The sequence below is a fragment of the Astatotilapia calliptera genome, chromosome 13, assembly GCF_900246225.1.
Source record: "Astatotilapia calliptera chromosome 13, fAstCal1.2, whole genome shotgun sequence".
Lineage (NCBI taxonomy): Eukaryota > Metazoa > Chordata > Actinopteri > Cichliformes > Cichlidae > Astatotilapia > Astatotilapia calliptera.
The window spans coordinates 32,055,134-32,074,868 of record NC_039314.1 but is presented as its reverse complement, the minus strand read 5'-3'; the positions used below and the strand labels follow the sequence as shown (position 1 = coordinate 32,074,868).

General features: G+C 45.1%; 1 protein-coding gene across 8 annotated transcripts; it reads left to right on the top strand.

Moving 5' to 3' along the window:
• Positions 1 to 111: 111 nt before the first annotated feature.
• nvl (nuclear VCP like) lies at positions 112 to 18,890 on the top strand. Of its 8 annotated transcripts, none has more exons than XM_026189348.1 (24): positions 112 to 169; positions 1,147 to 1,219; positions 1,520 to 1,590; positions 2,695 to 2,747; positions 3,023 to 3,113; positions 3,198 to 3,252; positions 4,330 to 4,527; positions 8,118 to 8,253; positions 8,677 to 8,747; positions 8,908 to 9,042; positions 9,209 to 9,310; positions 9,641 to 9,758; positions 9,908 to 10,052; positions 10,723 to 11,011; positions 11,538 to 11,759; positions 11,925 to 12,029; positions 12,360 to 12,422; positions 12,672 to 12,791; positions 15,553 to 15,652; positions 16,250 to 16,356; positions 16,582 to 16,658; positions 16,801 to 16,892; positions 17,440 to 17,537; positions 18,747 to 18,890. In XM_026189348.1, the coding sequence occupies exons 2-24, from the start codon at positions 1,163 to 1,165 to the stop codon at positions 18,786 to 18,788; spliced, it is 2,547 nt and encodes an 848-aa protein (XP_026045133.1). In that variant the 5' UTR covers positions 112 to 169; positions 1,147 to 1,162; the 3' UTR covers positions 18,789 to 18,890. The 8 variants fall into 8 exon arrangements, with proteins under 8 accessions (XP_026045133.1, XP_026045134.1, XP_026045131.1 ...); XM_026189349.1 differs by having other exon boundaries at positions 113 to 169; positions 1,150 to 1,219; XM_026189346.1 differs by lacking the exon at positions 112 to 169 and adding an exon at positions 328 to 488 and having other exon boundaries at positions 1,150 to 1,219.
• Positions 18,891 to 19,735: the final 845 nt, after the last annotated feature.

Below are 19,735 nucleotides of genomic sequence, written 5' to 3'. Positions count from 1 at the left end.
CGACAGCGGCTCCTCCTCACGCCGTGTGCGGCACAGAGCGGCAGACTGGGAGCCACCGTGCCCGCCGACTACTGTCTCACACTACAGCTTCCCCGGGGCCAGGAACCACGCGGTTTGGACTGCTGCTTCTCACTGATACAAGGACGTGTTCGGTGTCGGGAGTGCTGAAGTAACGGTCAACTCATTTTCTTTATGACAAATTCATATTTCGAGCTTTTCAAACTACATCGCAAAACGTACCGGTGTGTTCTGATGTTTCCCAAATCTCAAGAAAGGCTGTTTTATTTTGAAAATAATCACCCGGATGTGATCATTTTCGTTTCCGGGATAACTGTGTGTCGCACTCGTGTTGGTGGTAAGGCTGTTTCCCCGTGCCTGTAAAAGCCACGCGTGAGAAACCGCGTGGTGACGGGGTTGTGTTTTAATGCCGTCCAGCTGATACAAGCCGGACATCCACGCGAACAGGAGCGCCCTCCACTACTTTGATCGTGAGTCACGTTTTTGCAGGAGCCGTTTAGACTTTTGTTTGGTCCGCTACGCTTGAGTCTGTGCCTCTTTCATACGTGGGTGCTTAAAAACACGCGAGTGGCCGTACAGCTGTGCCCACACTCACAGCTCTTGTTTTCTAGCCGTCCCTGCCTGATGAATGTCGCTGTCACAGAGTCGCTTCTGATCACCTGGATGTGCTGAAGAAATCATAGAGATGAGATGAACAGGAGTTCCTTCTGGGATGCCTGAAGATGGTGAAGGAAAGAAACAATAAGAGCCAGGCCACCGTCTGTCCCAGAGCTTTTGTTTGCTGCTGAGTGAAAAATCTGATTTCTGCTGCAAACTGTGTAGAAAATTGTCCAAATAAAGAAATTGGAGAAATGATGCTCCTAACAGAAAGCAATGAATGACACCGGTGTTATTAGTGGCGCAGTGAGGGGCTGAGCGGGCTTGGAAAAACAATAACATGAAGACTTTGAAGTTCGGTGCAAATGTGATGTATCATAGTTTAATACGAGGCTAGTAAAGGCGCCGTGGGGACATAGTGGTTGTAAGTTGTCACAGGAAGCTGGACACAGTGCTTTTCTGTTGTAAAAGGTGAGTGTAAAATGACGCTGTGGTTACCATGGTTACTAAAGCTGAGGGTGTGTCCTGCAGCAGGCGCGGAGAAGGCATGAAGGGCCACGGCGGCGGGTGGCAGGACGGTCGCCTCAGACAAAGAGTTGAGCAGGTACGTGTCTCTCCTCAGTCACCAGTGCGACCAAGACCAGTACAAAGTAATCAGATTACATGTTACTGAAACCAATGATGTCATCATTTGTGTTGCATGAGTTCTTTGAGCATCTGCTGTGTGTGTGTGTGTGTGTGTGAGAGACCCTGGCACTGCTTCACACTGTGTGGCCATCATCGAGCTGTCAAAACTATTGATGTTCCATAAATATAATGCCAGCGAGTGGATTTCATGATGTTTCCTGGTGATTTTCCTTGTGTCCACCACTTTGGTTACATGAATGTTGAACTGTGTTTTCAGTATCTGGGCTCCAGCAGCAGTGAATATGTGGATCTGTCAGCCATGGCCCTGGACCTTCAGAAACTGTACAGGCGAGTCATCTGTCCTGGCTCAAATAAGACACTCGAGCTTGTTCCACAAAGCTGAGATCTGCACGGCTGGTTCCAGTGAAGATATGTGGTGGTGTAAAAGCCCTGCATGTTGACTCTTCTTTGTCTGTGTTAAATCAGCTCTATTTTAATGCTTGAGTGGCTGACATGGTTTTAATGCATCACACTGCAGACCTGCATCTGTGAGGTTGGCTAATATCTGAAATTTATGAGCACATTTTCACAGACACTGATAACAGTGACACATACGGTCACTGGACTTGTCAGTTCGACAAATCTGGTCCTTAGTGGGTCTTAGAGTGGGGTCAGTGCTCATAAGGAGCTTGTTGGAGTTCCTTCAGCAGCAATAAGCTGAAGTAAAGGTGTTCTCCATCATTCTGTCATCATTGTGGATGAAGTTCTGTTCTCTGAGGTTTGCAGGCATGTGTTTGAAATGACCCTGTAACCTGTGTCAGACCGATGGGCAGCAGATCATTGCTGATGTCCTTCCACCTTGGCATTGTGTTAACACACACCTGAGTGCTGCTGTGTTCACACTGATCAGCTCATCAGCACCTGGCTGCTGCTGACCTCCCTCGTCCCTGTCAGAGTGTTACGCCGTGCTTTTTTCCTATTCGCTGCATCGGGCTTCATTTTTGTTAAAAAGAAATATGACATGTGGTTCTTTATTTCATTTTCAGACTTGGTAAAGACCAGATTGTTTTTTGTTTTTATCATGGCCTGAAAACCTTACTACTGAAAGGGGTTGTACCTCCTCTTTCACACCACTGAGCTCACTGAGGAGAGCAGAACAAGGTGTACAAAGACTCTGGAAACTCCGTCTTTGGGTTGAGAAAATCAGTGAAGAAACATCTGATCATTAGTCCATTGTTTATTGTCACAGAAAGCGTGAATCAGTTGTCTTTCCTGTGTCTGGTAGTCCGTTATATTAATTAGCTTCACCACTTTTTAATTACATTCCTTTTACATGCATGAGGTGAAGGACGGCTGGGATAGAATTGAAAATGCACATAAATCTGAGTCCGTGTCGGCCTTAGGTGCTTCCACCGCTTTGGTCCTGGTGACATGAAGTTATTGTGTCTTTAGGATGGACTATGGCAGAAGAAACAAGACGGCGTTCAGGATCCAGGTAGAGAAAGGTAAGAGAGCACGGTCTGTGTGGTTCTGCTGTTTGGACACATCTCGATTGATATTGAACAAGAAGGATGAATGATTCCACTGTAGCAGCAGGCTGGTTAAGGATGATCATGTTGAACCTTTTTAATGAAAAACAGGCAGGATCATTCAGGTTTTCCATCACAGGAAGTCTTGTCGTGCAGCGATATGACAAAAGCCCAGATGACCTCTGCAGCTTGTGTGTGTCTGTTACAGCCTAATGATTGTGCACTCAGTTTGACATGTATGGCTTTTCTAGTGTATGAAGCAGTCATTAAGGATTCTGGGCTGAACGAGCTGGAGAGCAAACACCTGGCTAAGAGAGCCAAGCACAGCCACCGTGACACTGGGTGAGGCCCTCTGCTTGTTGTGTCCTCTGCTGTTCTTCTGCTCTTTAAATGTGTAATTGATGTGCTCTAAATCTGTGTTTACAGTGACGAGAGTGGTAGCAGCAGCTCAGAGGAGGCTTCTGACAGTAATGAGAACATTGTAAGCACTAATTAGTGATGCGTGCGTGTGTGTGTGTGTGGATGCTCAGTCATCCAGGTAAGGAAATCCCAAAAAGTTGATTCTTTTCTCTGAACAGAATTTTAACCGACTTTAGCAAGGACTGCCTAAAGCTAGCACATGTGCACGAGCAAACAGCACGACTGATGGCTGCACCTGAGATTCAGATGCAGACAAAGCAGGATTACTCCTAAAAGTCTGCAAATGCAATCTTCATTTAAGGCTTCCCAGCAACAAAAATGCCCCAGAACCAGCTGCTCAGTGAACGGGTGAGACAGATTTGACATGCTAAAATTAAAAGAGATCCGACAGAGATCTTCTCGATGAGAGTAGCAAAAAGTGGAGAAAAACATCCTCGCAAAAGCTGCGAAAACTTTGTTGTGACGCCGAGGCAAAGCAGAGCTGCTGCGGACAAAAGCTTCAACTTGTCCCAGCAATGCAAAGCGCCCAGCATCCAACATCTGCATGGAGGAAAGGAAGGCACTCGCATCCCTTAGTAATGACAACAACAGTATCATGCATCCTGTCAAGCGTAGGTGCACCAACCAGAAAGACTATCATGAGAAATACTTATGAGCCCCTGAAAGAAGACCCAGGAAGTGGATAGACTGAAGCAGTTAGAACAAGACGATGCTGTTGACCGCAAGCTGCACCAAGGCTGAATGGTTTACCAAAGACACATTAACAGGGTGCACCTTTAAGACCGACTGTAACTCTGTCACCTATAACATCTCAAAGTTTCTGGCTTCGATCCTCAACCTGCTGCAGCTCTGAACACCACATCCAGAACACCCTGGATTTTATTGAGATGTCATTATGGAGGCAGAGGAAACAATAGTTCGATGGTCAGTGGTCATGATTTACATGTTAATGATGAAGAAGTTGAGCTCACAGCCTGTTGTTAGTCACCGTGCGAATGTTCAGCTGAGACTGAAGACGTCACCTGATGAGTGACGAAAACATCCAGATGAACAGAATCAACTTCTTGGGGCAGCGTGCGTGTGCGTGCGTGTGTGGTTTAGCACTAATTTGCTAATGACCTTTTTCTCCCTGTCACAGCCCACAAACCAAATGAACAGCTCTCTGTCGTCTCTGTACCGGAAAGGGAACGCTGCTACCAGCAGTCCTCGCAGCACAGCCACTGCTCCGCCTTCGGCTTCAGTGACCCTGGTCTCCAAAGGAGGCTGGTTTATTGATAGAGCTCCCGAGAAGAGCAGCACCATCATCGACCTTTGTGACGACCCGACCAAACAACCAGTAAATGTCTGTAACTAACATGTCTGCACAGATGAACCCTAGTAAGCGTCGTGTGATAATCATTAAGATGTGATGTGGTTGTGCTCTTTGGTGCTTGGAATTGCATCACAGTCAGTATTGCAAGTTGTTTGGCTTCAATAAGAAAAGTGCTGGTTGTGCCTGTCAGCTTTCTCTGCATGATTTCAGTCCCTCACATCACTGTGGAGGAGTTTTGAACCACTCCGCTTCAGTCCATGGCAAATGGACTGATTCTTATGTAGCGCTTTACTCTCCCGGAGTACTCAAAGCGCTCTATACAACACGCCACATTCAAGCACTTCTAAACACAAGTGCAACTAATAAACATTCACACACATTCACACTCCGATGGACGCATCGGAGAGCAATTTGGGGTTAATATTTTGCCCAAAGGTATTTGGCATGCAGACTGGGGAAGCCAGGAATCGAACCACCAACCTTCCAGTCAGTAGCTGATCTGCTCTGCCACAGCCACCCCTGGTCCATGGATGTTTGCAGGCAGCAAACTATCATTTATGCACATTTCTCTTAAGGTCCCGCCACAGCATTTCAATCAGGCTGAGGTCCAGCTCCGACTGGGTTCATCCCCGGCTCCCCAGTCTGGAAGTGTTCTTGGTCCTCACTAGGGCTGCCACAAACGATCATTTTGATAGTCGACTAGTCACCGATTATTTATGCGATTAGTCGACTAATCAGATCATCATCCATTGGCCGTAAAACTACAGCTTATTGCACCAGCAGCATCTGCTCTTATATAACTATCATTAGCTTACAGCTTTAAGTGTTTAAGGTCTGTGCTAACTAAAAATAAAGAAAAGATGATAGTTTATTAAATTTTAATGAAATTTGCAGATTGTTTCGGTGAAGTTTAATAAACTCCTTGCTATCTAAAATATAACAGGACACCGGAGTATATTCTCCAGCATCTCACACTTCTGATAATCAGCTGTCTGCTTGATGTTTATTCAGCTGTGTAAAAACTATAACTTTAATCTCAGACAAACTGATTTACTCAGGAACAAATAAAATACTAAAAAAAAAAAAGCCAAACAATAACATTTTAAGTTATCTAAGTGACTCATATATATTTAACCTGAGTAGCGAAAGACGGCGGTGGGTTTGAAAACGATTTGCGGGGAGTCCGGTGTTCTCACGGCTCTAGTTAGCCTTGCCCCCGCCTAGCTAACGAGCTAGTGGGTAACAGACGTCTCCGAAAACGTCGGAGCGCTTTTGAAAATATGTGGTGTCTTGATAAACTGAGCCGATATTTGAGGTTTACACAGCTACATTCTCGCCTGAAAATATGTTAAACGTTTATTTTGTGACCCAGAAAGAATAATAAGAGTAACATTAAAACTAACTAGCTGCCGCCATTGTTGGAAACTGCGCTGGGCCGCGCTATGAATTCTGGGACACAGCTTCTTCTTCTTCGGGGTTTAACGGTAGCTGACATCCTTGTACATGCAATGCTGCCATCTTCTGTTCCAGTCCGTTATTACACTCTTAAATCCTGCTATTATTCCTGCGTCTTTTGGGATCTTACAAAGCTTCAAACGACGCGTCGACTATTAAATCAGTCGTCGACGATTTTGATAGTCGACGTAATCGTGACTAGTCGACAAATCGTGGCAGCCCTAGTCCTCACTGAATTCTCAGTTGCACCAGTGCATTCACTGAAATGGGAATGTTATATTGAAGTGCTTAAGTATAGAAAAGGTATGTGAATGAGGATCATACTAGAAAGTGCTTTGAGTTCTCAAATGGAGTAAAAAAGTATTACTTGGATACCATTTATCAAGGTGTGGCAGCTCTGCCATTGTACTCTGTGCTGATATGCTGTGTTTGCCGCTCTTTGTTGTCCTCTGCCCAAAGGACGTTGGGCCTGATTTACTCACATTCACGTGGAATTGTTCTTACCCTGCGCAAAAAATGAGTTTGCATGCAAAATCACTGCTGCATGTATGAAAGGTGATTCTGGCCTATTTTGTTCTCACCATCACGTGTGAGTGAATCAGAATTGCACAAGGCCATTAGTTCTAAACAGTCTCATACAGTTCGCGGGCACTAGCTCCAATTTTCCTCTTGAAGGAAACGCGTTTACCTCCAAGTGAAGCGGAGAAAGCAGTGGCCAAGGCAAGAAACGAGGAAAAAATTAATAATAGTGTCTGAGGTCCAAGGACGAAGCAACAGGTCTCCACAGGAGTGAAGACCGTTTGGATATGGAAATGGATAAATACATACATGATATCATAGTGACACTGAGACGGTCACTGTGGCTCAAAAGTGAAGTGTGCAATCAAAGGTGGTGAGAAAATGGGTCACGGACAAGAAGCTGTTGAACGGCACTGCTTCTTTTATAGTGCTTTTGTCTCTACCTGAGCACTTTAGACAACATGCCTCCTTCACCTTTTTCTTTCTGTATGGAAGTACATTCATACTCCATCAGAGAGCAATTTGGCACTGGTGTGGAACTTACAGACTGGGAGCAGCCAGAATCACTAACCTTCCTTCGGTTGTTTACATATTTGTCCCACTTGAAGGTTTCAATCACCAAATAAATGTTAATATCAAAGATAACCTGAGTTACACATTTGAAATGTTTGTTTCATCCATTGAGGGAAAGACGTTATCCAGACCTACCTGGCCATGTGTGGGAAAGTAATTGCCCCTAAAACTAACCCTTGGCTGCAAGAACTGCCATCAAGCACTGGCAGTGAGTCTTTCACATCTCTGTGGTGAAGCTTTGCCCCACTTTGACCCAAGTTCAGCCACACTGGAGCACTGTCCATGCCAAAGCATCTCAATCAGATTTAGGCCCGACTTTGTTCGTTGCTTCTTTGAGCCAGTCAGAGGTGCACTTGATGCCGTGTGTTGGGTTATTTTCCTGCTGCGTAACCCAAGTGCTCTTGTCGGGTCATAAACTGATGGCCTGACATTCTCCTTCAAGATTTTCTGGTAGAGAGACAAATCTATGGACTATCCAGGCTTGAAGCAGCACCACTGTGTCTGACTGCTGGTATGAAATGCTGTGTTAGTTTGCTCTCATATGTAACGTGACTCAAGCTTCCAGTCTTTGTGTTGTTTTGGTCAGCAATGGTTTTCACCTTCAGCTCTCCACAGTTTTCTTCCCCTTGTTTCCTGGTTTTCTGGAGTCCCAGCCTTAGAAACGGCTCGGTATCCATCCTTTCCAGACACGGCAGTGTTTTGTCTTCCAGCAGGTTCTTTAGATCATAATGACGTGTTCCTTTTTTTTAGCTCTTTTAGTTTACTTCATTTTCTCAAATAAAGGACTTGATAAGAAATCACCTAACATGTAGCTGATTTCTTGAGCATGTCTGACAGTAAGCCTGCGTGTGGCGAAGCTGAACTGTGGTTGGACGCAGCGTTTCATGAGGGGGGCAATTACTTCCTCACACAGGCCACGGTAGACTTGGCTAGCTTTTCCCCATTAATAGATGAAGTCCACAGTTGTGTCATATTAACATTTGATGACATGAAACATGTAACTGTGACACATATGCAAAAAGAGACGGTATTGTGATCAGTATTTATGTCCTATGTTCACGTTACATGGCCTCCTCGCCTGTCACAAACAGACTGACGTGTCCATTCTGGAGGGGGACAGGTCTCACAAGAAGTCCAAAAAAAGGAGAAAGACTGCTGAAAGAAGTCCTGAAACCACAGAGACACACACGCTCAACAAGAAAGGTACCGCTTTGTGTAGTTTGTCAGTGCGATCATACAGCTACTGCAGTGCTGCCTGTGCATTAGATGGAGCGATTGTAAAGAGAGGCATCCACAGGCGGGAATAATTTGCTGTGCTGTTCAGAGATGCATTATGGGTAATCGCCGTGCCTCACTGAGCATGCACCTCGTGCAGTGGGTGGGAGCTAAGGTACGTCTCAGACGATATCTGGCTCCACTTTAAAAGGGTTCAGCTCCACCCCCCACAACATTTTCAGCCTTGCAGAAAAACTTGCATGCAAACATTTTTGACCCCTTATTTCTAATTCTATAAATAAGGTATGTGTTTCACTTCAGTTCCAATACGTCTGTTAGTATAAGACTTCACTGCAGTGGTTGTCAGCGTCTGTTTCTTTGCAGTCATTTTCTCTATGAATGATTCTTTAGCAAAGTCGCCCGAGCTGCACTACCCCACTTTGAAGTTTGAAGATGTTGGAGGAAATGAAGAGACGTTAGTGGTTAGTACCGTCGTCCTTGCTGCCTTGTCTGTAGCTACATTAGCTTCTTTGATTAAAGTGCATTGCTGTAACACAGCACGGCGTAAATGAAGAATGTGTTGACTGCACATGAAATTGTCCAGCTGGTGTTCACTCATTTCTATAAAAAACATTGCTGCAGGAAGTGTGTAAGCTGCTCATACACATGCGACACCCAGAGGTGTACCAGCAGCTGGGAATGGTTCCTCCGAGGGGCTTTCTGCTGCATGGACCACCTGGTTGTGGAAAGACCCTGCTGGCCCAGGCTGTGGCTGGGGTGAGTGCTGGACAATTCATATATAGAGATGCACCTCGGCATCCTTTCAGCCTGGTTTCATCACGTTTTGGCAACAAAGTGCTGCTACTTCTCTAACAGGGTCTGAGTATGGGTGACGTCCATGAAGGTGTTGTGCACTTAAATAAGCTGTGATTGTGTGTTTCAGGAGATGCACCTGCCCATGTTGAAGGTTTCTGCTCCAGAGCTGGTGTCCGGAGTGTCCGGGGAGTCTGAACAGAAGCTCAGGGAGCTGTTTGACCTCGCTGTGGTTAATACTGCTTTTTTTCCACTTTTACTTCCAATCGTTCCAGAAGTGTCCGGCTCGCTCCTGAGCCCGCACCTTATTTTAGCAGCGTGCTGGTGATTGACAGGCAGTCGAACGCAGCTGATCCTCAAAGCCGCAGCAACGCTCTAAGTTTAGATGGTTTGATGGAGCTGCAGGCTCACGGGTGCAGACGTGTTATGGTGTCAGAGAAAGTCCTCTTTGAATGTGGTTAAAAACTTGTATAGAGATCAAGGCGGTGCATGAATAAGCATGAGACCTGTGGCGTGACTGTAACAATGTAAAGCGAATGTAGTTTCTCTTCCTCCCTTGCAGAGTTCAGCTCCGTGTATCCTCTTCATAGATGAGATAGATGCCATCACCCCTAAAAGAGAGGTGGCCTCTAAAGATATGGAGAGGAGGATTGTAGCCCAGCTGCTAACCTGCATGGATGGTATGACATGCAATTCTCTTGTGGAAATACAAGCAGACTCACAAACATAAGCACTTATCAGGCTCGTCGCACCGGAACGCTCGTGTTCATTAACACCACACCTCGGCTTTCGCCAGCGGCGTCACGTTTTTTTGCACTCTGCCTGACAGATCTGAATAGTCTGGCAGTTCCGGCTCAGCTCCTGGTCGTCGGTGCCACCAACAGACCAGACTCCCTGGACCCCGCCCTCCGCAGAGCCGGCCGCTTCGACAGAGAGATCTGCATGGGTATCCCAGATGAAGCGGCACGTCTCAGGTCAGCTACACACAACTAGACGGACAAATTGGTGTTTCAGTTGTGCTTCGTGTCAACATTTCACGTTTACCTTTTGTACTTTCTTGACTGGTAGCCAAAGGCCATCAGGGCGGGAATGGGTGAGAAATTAAAGGAACAGCACCTTCCCTACTCGAGGTTCTCTCTGTTATTGGGAAACACTTGGGTCACTTTGGGTTCCAAGTAAAAGAAAATAGAGGTGACAGAGGCAGTGTCAGGGATCTAACAGTGACGTGAGCACATCACAGGCAGCCTGATCGATATTAGCTAACAACAGAGCAGGAATGTGAAGCAAGGTTTCCTTAATACGCTGCGTATGCTGACCTGTATCGTCCTGAAAAAACAGGGAAGCATACGTGCGACCTCTGTGGAAAGCAGAGCAGAACTGAATCACACCACGAACTCCAGTTCTGTGGCAGAAAGATGAGGTGATACTGAAGGAAGGGGTCGTGATTTGAATAACATGTCCATCACAGATGGCGATGAGATGCTCAGAGGATGCTGAGACCTAAAGCAAAGTGTTGGGCAGGTGGACGATCAGCACCGTGCCCGTTTGTGGAGCAGGGATTGTTGACACTTTTGGGTATTTACCACAGCAGTCTCTCGCTCGGCTCACGAGTACACAGTTTGAACGTGTTTGTTACTCTCCCAGGATCTTGAGGACGTTATGTCGAAAGCTGAAGCTGCCAGAGGACTTTGATTACCAGCAGCTGGCCCGACTCACCCCAGGCTACGTGGGTGCTGACCTCATGGCTTTGTGCCGCGAAGCTGCCATGAGTGCTGTAAACAGGGTGCTGCTGGAAACGAGGGGGCCTCCGCACAGCCAAAGCCAGACATCTGCTAAAGAACCGTTAGCTTTGACAGACGTCACGTCAGAACAACAACAAGCGACCGACGCCAACCCCGTGCCTCAGGAGGAGCCGGGACAGAATCATCAGCAGGTACGAGGAGCTCCGGGACGGTCTCAAACGTTACTCAGCACGATGATCGTTCTTAAATAATGAGGACTACAGACTTGCTGCTTATTTGTTTTTCTTATGAGCTCTTGTCAGTGTTAGTATATGAGATCAGAGTGAGAGATGCCTGCAGGTGCTGTTAAAGCTGTCGTTACTGCTCATGTTTGGATGACTCGGGCTAACAGAACTGCTGTTCTCAGAGCACGAACACAGATCTTTGCATGTTTTACAGAAATACTCACTTAAGAAGTTTGAACTTGACATAGATTAGAGCCAAACTGAGGCGAGCGGCGCACACAGATCTGTATGGCTCATATCACACAGCAGACACACCTTCAGTGTGGCAGGCTGTTAAATATGTTGGTGCTGCTTCAACCACAGCACGTGTACGCGTCGCTGCCCTGTTTTTGTGGAGATGCCACACTCACTGTTGTGCTGCATTTGAATGCAAAACGACTCGACGGGATTTCCTGCCTCTGCGTTGCCCTGACGTGTTATGTGCTGCGTCCAGCAGGGGGAGCTGTGGAGCGTGCTGTGCCTGCTGAAGAGCACAGAGACCCTATCAGAGGAGAAGCTGGCTGGCTTGTCCATTCTCATGTCAGATTTCCAGCTCTCTCTGGCTAGTGTGCAGCCCTCAGCTAAGAGGGAAGGATTTGCCACAGTGCCTGATGTCACCTGGGAAGATGTGGGAGCGCTGCAGGATGTCCGAGAGGAGCTCACCATGGCTATACTGGTAAACACATGGATTTCAGAATAAGCCATGACCCTTTTATTTTATTGTCTTTTATTATACTACTGTCCTCTGTTCTCTCACACGTTACCTGTGTTTGAGCTGGTTCAGCCTCACTCGTCTCTGATCAGTGTTAGCACAGATAACACAGCCGTGTGTGCCCTGCAGGCTCCAGTGCGTTCTCCAGAGCAGTTCAGAGCTCTGGGGCTGAGCGCTCCGTCTGGGGTGCTGCTGGCTGGACCTCCAGGATGTGGAAAAACCCTGCTGGCCAAGGTTGTCCCGCCCACCGACACATACACGAGCATCATCTGTTTTCATAGCACAGCATAGTTATGAAAATCTGAGTGATGAATTTTAAACATGTTCAAACCAAATCGATTATCATTTATTTATTTTATATGTAACTTTAATATGAAGTAAATCAGGACATTCGGTCTCTTTCTGAGGATGAAGTAGGGTCACTGTCAGTATCAGTCACACGTCTCTGTGGAGACTGGACAAACACACTTAACTTAGCATAAGGCCTATGGCTAACTTGGCTCTGTCATGCTGCTCATTTTCTCAGCGTGCCTCACTGAATGCTTCTATTCTCTTTCCTGGCAGGCCGTAGCCAACGAGTCAGGCCTCAACTTCATCTCTGTCAAAGGACCAGAGCTGCTCAACATGGTAAGTCACTGAGCTGGAGAGCATGCTGCTGTGCTGGCCTCAGCCTGTGCATTGCTGCATTGTTTTGGAGAGTCGTAGCAGAGCCAAGAAACATGCCTCTGAGGGTTTGTCCCGAACCACCAGCCACACATGCCTGCATATTATCTGCATATCTGGATTCTCATTTCTGTTGATTTCTTTATAAGTGTGCTGAATAAAAGTCGACCGTCTGTGTCGACCTCAGAGCTGACTTGTGCTCTGTGTTTGCAGTATGTGGGAGAGAGCGAGCGGGCTGTCAGACAGGTCTTCCAAAGAGGACGCAACTCTGCTCCTTGTGTGATCTTCTTTGACGAGATCGACGCACTGTGTCCACGCCGCTCAGGCCACGAGGTAAGATCATAATGTTAGCATGTCAGGAAAGTGTGATTTCATTTAAACTGTATGTTCCCATTAGACACACAAAGCCCTGTGGAACTCCATGACTTGTGGTTAAGAAGACTCCCCATTTACATATCTGTCAGATGTTATTCAAACCAATGCAGGCCATTTCCTTTCACAGCCAGTGTGTCTCTCTGTAGTAACATACCGTGGTTGACAGTATCAAACGCTGCACCAAGCAGGACAAGCACTTCGTTTTTAATACCTCTGTGGGCTCATCTTCCCTTTTATGTATTTATCTATGAATTTCTGTTATTATTCACATGTGCATGTTGTTGAAATCTCCCAATTCTTTGAATCTTTGGGCTGAAGGAAGGACAGTACTCGGTGTATTTATGCTCAATCAACAATACTTTATTTCCATACAATTCAACACTTAAGAGCATAAGGACCATCATGATGGGGAGACATGCCTGAAGAGGGTCACCGCAAGTCTCAAACTGGTGACGGGCTACTAAGCTTCTTATAGCCGCTAGTGGCCCCCACCTAGTCGTAAAAGCCCAAACATTCACATTCTTTCTCTCATACGGCGCCTAAGTTATGACCTCGGCTCCCTGTCTTTCTGCTCTCTGTAAGGTGGGGGTCTGGAATGTGGTCCATCTCCCCTGTCTTATACACAGAGTCTCCTGCTTACAACCTTCTTTTTATGATTCAACAATAAAGCATGTCAAGAAAACAGTGTAACACATTCCCAGCAGATCAAGGATACAGAGTGATGCACACTTATCTAATGAACTAATAAGTGAATATTAGGGGTGCAACGATACACAAAATTCACGGTTCGGTTCGGTTCGATACTTTGGTGTCACGGTTCGATATTTTTTCGATACAAAAAAATGTTCATGCCTTTTTAATTTGTCATTTATTAAAATTATAAATATATATTTTAACTCAAAAGTACAGTTTTTAAATTTAACCCTAACCCTTGTGCGTGTTTTTTATTTTGACAGCGAATGCGCACCTGCGGACCACTTATGTGCAGCCCTGGTTATTTAGCTCGTCATATTGCAGCCACAGAAATTCTTTTGTCCATGAAACCATAAAGCTGCACTTTCTTTTTGCCTCATAGTCTGATTTGTCATAACTTCTCCGTTTTGTGGTGAGCTTTTCTTTGGCTGTCACTTCTTCACCCTGACCTGTCTTATTTGGCTCAGCAGAACTAAAATGCTTTTACACACTCACTCACATAAGCTCAGCGATTCTCTGCGCGATCAACCTCTCACATGTTTAAGCTTGCTGCGGGAGATTTCACTTGTCATGTTTGCATAGTAAGCTAACGATTAATAAGACGATGTCAGAGGAATTGGTGCACAAATTATCATCACTCACAGATCAGTGCTGTCGCTCTCTATACACAGTTCGCACGATTGCAAAGTGAAAGCAAAAAAACAAGCGCAAATTCAAACGCGATTTCAATATGTCACATATTGACAGTGGCTCACCGATGCCAATGACATAATTACCCAGCTACATTTCTGAAAGAATGCAAAAGCATTGACATATATTTTTCCTACAATAGCCCGACGGGCAGGGCAGAGATCGATTTTGGTAGCCCGACTGAAAAAATCGCTAGCTCCGGGACGTTGGGCTAGCGATATTGCAAGCCCTGTATCTGATTGAGGAATCACTCATCTTTGGAAAAGAGAGTTTATTACAGAGAAATGGCTCTTTCCAAAATAAAAGCTATACTATCCGCTTCTTCTGGGCTATATTCTCAGCAGCATAAGGAGAATCATGTGCTAACAGCTGTCTAAATGACTCGGCTAAAGTTTGTAGCATGCATGCTTGTTGTTTTTGTCTTTGCACTAGGATGATGTCGGTGTAAATGTGCAGTCATATTCGTTGTGTTCCCACTAGTGCTTTCAGGTTAATCTCGTTGAAATGACCTTAACGCCACAACACGGCGAATCTCTGTTAACGAGCTACCGCCGATCGCCCCGTGCATGGGGCTAGACGGCCAACACGTTAACGAGCTAACTGCGCTAACACACTAGTTCACACCCATGTAATTGAGCATTGCATGGCACATCCAACATACTGTTTTACTTTAGTCCATGACTCGCTTACCTTCAGGGTCATACGTCACATGAAAACCAAAATAATTCCAAACGCCAGATCTGAATGAGGGTGGGGGAGGTCCATGTTGCAAGGAGAGCTTAACTTCTGTCTCGCTAGCTTGCCCTGCGCTCTTCCTTCTGACTATGCTGTCTGTGTTGAGCGCTCAGTGAATCTGCGTTCGACTACTCCGCCTAGGCTGCACTGTCGAGCCTAGGCGGAGTAGTCGAACGCAGATTCACTGAGCGCTCAACACAGACAGCATCGTCAGAAGGAAAGTTGATAAAATAAATTACAAATGTTGTATTGTTCGATACATATGCGTACCGAACCGAAAGCACTGTATCGAACGGTTCAATATCGATACGAATATCGTTGCACCCCTAGTGAATATGTTCTGTTAACTCAAAAGTATAATGAGAACTAGACTACATACACAGCACACCATCTAAACTAAAGGATAATATATGACCTACAGCTGTTATCATAATTCAACTACTTTAACTACATATATAAGATAACATATAATAACAGAATAATCTCACAATGTGCAACATGCCAATGCCAGCACTGAGAGGCAGGAAGAGAAAGGGGGAGAAAATCTAAAAAAACAACCGCCCCCCCACAGCAGGCGTGAACTGTCTTTGTTTGTGTTCAGTCAGGAGCCAGTGTGCGGGTCGTCAACCAGCTGCTTACAGAGATGGACGGCTTGGAGAGTCGACGGCAGGTCTTCATCATGGCTGCCACTAACAGACCAGGTATGGAGACGTATTACCATAACAGCACGCCTCAAGGAGCTGCTTGGCCATGGAAACCCAGGCTGTGAAGCTCCTGGTTCACTGTTTGTGTGTTGATGTTTAAACTAAAGGAGCTCGGCAGAGCGCTGTGCACCGCCGTACGTGTCCACCACTTTGAGTTGCTTCTGTTTTTCAGTATGTTTAAGCAATGCTGTTGCTTCCACTAGATGTCAGCTGAATGTGGAATATCGAGGAGAGAGAAAATCTTACAGTATTACAGTGCCACCTTATTTCATTGAGAATAACCCATTCTTTCACAAAGGCTTGTAAAGGCAGCTGCATGACTGGACTCTACACAATGGGACTGAAAACTACTAAATCCAAAGAGTAACAGGTGTGGCCGAGGACTTTTGCTCATATAGAGTAACTGGAGACTGAAAATGGGTTTTGCTGAGGACATTTACTGATGACAAAGTTAAAGTGTTTGTAGAATTTGGGAAGTTAGATGCATGGAACAGGAAGCGGATTTAGGTTAAAAAGAATACTTTGAGCACATTCTTCTTTAAATGATTTGAAATGGCAGGTTTTTACTGTTACAATGTTCTGTTTTATCACCAGATATCATCGACCCTGCTGTACTGAGACCAGGCCGTCTGGATAAAACCTTGTATGTGGGTCTGCCACCACCAGCAGACCGCCATACCATCCTGCATACAATCACTAAAGTAGGAAATGGACCGTTTCTATTCAGATGAAATGAAAAAGTGTGCATTATATATTGTATACTATCAAATAGAGAACAAAGGGGAAACAAACACATTAAACAGTTATGTTGGTGCACTGATGACTGTATTTTAAAATCTAGCTGACACTGAAAATATCCTGCCACATACTGCTGATTAAGGACATTATAGAAAAGCTGTTGATCAACTTCACTGCTCCATGTTTAGGGGGGGACCAGACCTCAGCTGGAGCAGGATGTCAGCCTTGAAGAGATTGCACGAGATAAGCGCTGCGATGGCTTCAGGTAGGTTTGAGCCGTGGAGCAGCAGTGTGGCTGCAAAGCCTTCTGTTCTAGCTTGCAGTGTTCAAACTGCACTGACACATAAACAGCACTGAAAAGAGTGAAATCTGATCCACACTAAAGGTGTGTGTGTGTTTTGACGTAGTGGAGCTGACCTGACTGCATTGGTGAGGGAGGCGTCTCTTAATGCCCTGAGGACCTACCTGAAGTCCCAGCCTTCCTCGGCTGCATCTCCTGGTAACTGAACTCGTCCTCTGCATGCCTGCACAGTGTTTAGCTCCACAGCTGTAGTCCTCCTGTGGGTCTGCAGGTAGTCACCAAACACATTCCCATGGTTTCACTTTACTTTAGCACGTTACGGTCTAGTTAGTGCATGGACTCAGTTTAATTCAGTTCAGTTTTGTTAATATTACACCAAATCACAGCAACAGTCGCCTCAAAGCGCTTTAATATTGACCCTACAATAACATATACAAGAGAACACTGTATGCAGTATATCAAACTTTCATATTCCAACTCAAATAACAACAATAAGCTGGCCTACGAGGTGCAACCGAGACCTACCTGGGTTTTCACTGAAGATTATTTTTAGTGATTTATAAACGTAAAGAAGAAACAATCATAGCACCTGTATTCCCTCTTCTTTCTATTGATTTCTGTTTCCTCTTTAGTACAGCTAACGATTGTTGTGCTATCAAAAAGTAAAACACGATTCACAGTTGCACTGAAACTAGCTAATTACACTCATGCATGTCCATTCTGTTCGCCTCTACGCTCCACACAGGCCACACACATTCGTCTGGCTCTGCTGCTGACATCAGAGTGAGCAAGGACAACTTTGAGGATGCCTTCGGGAAGGTCCGACCGTCTGTGTCCACAAAGGTAATAAAGCATGGTCACATTTTGGGAATGTATTTTCAATCAGGATCTAGATGGATCCAAATTCTCAGACGTGTCCTGCAAGTACAGTGGTGAAAAAAGGTTAACATACCATGATATATGTTTAAGTGATTAGGTCTTAGAGTCAATACATATCAACAACACCATGTGGCCTGTGATTTTTATTTATATGAAATTTGCCTGTATGTAGGTACGTACTGTGTAGTATCGTGATATTTTGTATCGATACAGGGACAGCAGAAATCGATATTTTGTTACAAAAAAAGTTTTTGTGCTCTGACTTCAGAGCATGTTGATCCTTTTCTGAGCAACAATCCTGACATTCCTTCACTGTCCAAATGTGTTTAACTTTAAGACATGTTTTATTTTAATTAAGTTTAAAACTTTTTTATTTAATGTAAAATTATATTTTGTTTTAATTTACTTTCAAATTCTTCAGGGGCTGCATAGTTTTCATAAATTGCATAGTTCAGAATAGCTGTAATTGTACCAGATGGTTGCATTCAGTTAAGTTGGACTAGACTGTAATACAAACCGTTCAGTTTGTCAACAATAAAACTGACTGAGATGAGAGAAAGACTGAGTGTGAGACTTTGATATTAGATAAAATGAATATTGATAAAGTTTACCTTTATGTACAGAATCTGAATATCGCAAAATATTTTAAAAAATTGCAATAATATCGTATCGTGCGTTAAGTATTGTGATAATATCGTATCGTGGGATGTATGGTGATTCCCACCTCTAATATATATATAGATAGATAGAAATAAAATGTGTGTGTAAAAAAAGCAGGTCAGGGAGAGGCAGCTGCCAGTCTTATCACACCTCATAGTTGACTGCCAGCGCTCCTCTCTCTCCCCATAACTCATGCTGCCAGAGTCCATTACTCTGGCAGCATTCCACATGCTGCTGATAAGAAGTGTTTGTCACAGCAGACTGAACTGGCCTCAGTCACAGTCCCGCAACCTACCTGAACCGGTCTGACTCGTCACGCTAAACACTGCATGCCAAAAAACTCTGCAGTACTAACCTACAAACCGAATGTCAATGTGATCATTACTCAGGTAACTGTTTAAAATAAGTGTGGACTGAGTGAGTGACAGAGAAACGGAGACGAGCTGTTCAACTTTTGTTTCTGTGTGAAAACCACAAACGTGCACTGACTGTGTGTGTGTGTTCCTTGTGTAGGACCAGAGGATATATGAGCAGCTGAGAGAGTCCCTCAGATGACTGCCAGACCAAGAAAACATCAGCCCCACTCACAAGTGATTGAATAATATTGTAGTGTATATACAGGTATAATACTTTTCTATTAAAGTTTGACAGACGCGACTTGCACGTGTTCTTTCAGCTGGAGCACACCGACTCTACGAGCCGCTGCTTTGTCTTTGAAAAACGAGCTGAGAGGCTTAAAAATGCAACAGCGTGGGTGCCGACTAAACGCAGCAGCACAGCTCTGATTACTACAAGGCAGAGGAGTACTTACTACTGCATCGCTATAAATTATATTGTAGAAAAAGGTGGGGGGGGGTTGCAAATGAATTTAACAGGGAAGCCTTTAAACATTCTGTATTCAACATAAAACTGTAAAACGTGTCAGGTTAATGCTGAACGTGCCAGCCCAGGACACCCACACTAAGGGGTTCCTCAACTCAAAAGGTTAATACATTCATTTTGAATTACACCGAGCACCAGATTCACATGGAAGACGATGTCAGAAGGTCGCTGCTGAGGAGGCTGGCTCGTCTGAGTGCTTTATCAAAGCATGCTGATGAAGGCTGCAAAGGAAGTGCAGCAAGAGGTGCTCAAGCAACAGCGCTGACTGAAGGGAAAGTGTCAGCTCAGGAATTTGTATTGAGACTGCTGTCAGTGGGAGGAGAGGGACAGGCACTGCAACGGTCTCACAGGCGATATCAAGCCAGCCCTGAACCAAAGAGAAACAACTGGCCTGTAGTTTAGTGCTCCAAAGTCCTCTTCCCACATCAAAGTCATTTCTTTTTTAAAGATTTACTTTTGGCCCTTTTCCAGACACCCTCAATATATGCAGTGAAGAGTGACAGGACAGTAGAGATTGGGCGGAACAAAAACCCATGCCGGCCAGCCGCCTCCCCATCCCAGTGAGCCAAACCGGCGCCCCACATGAAAGTATATTTCTAAATGGAAACTTGGAGGTGTCT

Coding starts and splice junctions, on each gene's coding strand:
- nvl (XM_026189348.1), top strand. CDS start 1,163: ATGAAGGGCCACGGCGGCGGGTGGCAGGACGGTCGCCTCAGACAAAGA. Junction 9,043..9,208: donor TGGCCCAGGCTGTGGCTGGG/GTGAGTGCTGGA, acceptor TGTGTGTTTCAG/GAGATGCACCTGCCCATGTT. Junction 16,659..16,800: donor AAGCGCTGCGATGGCTTCAG/GTAGGTTTGAGC, acceptor GTTTTGACGTAG/TGGAGCTGACCTGACTGCAT.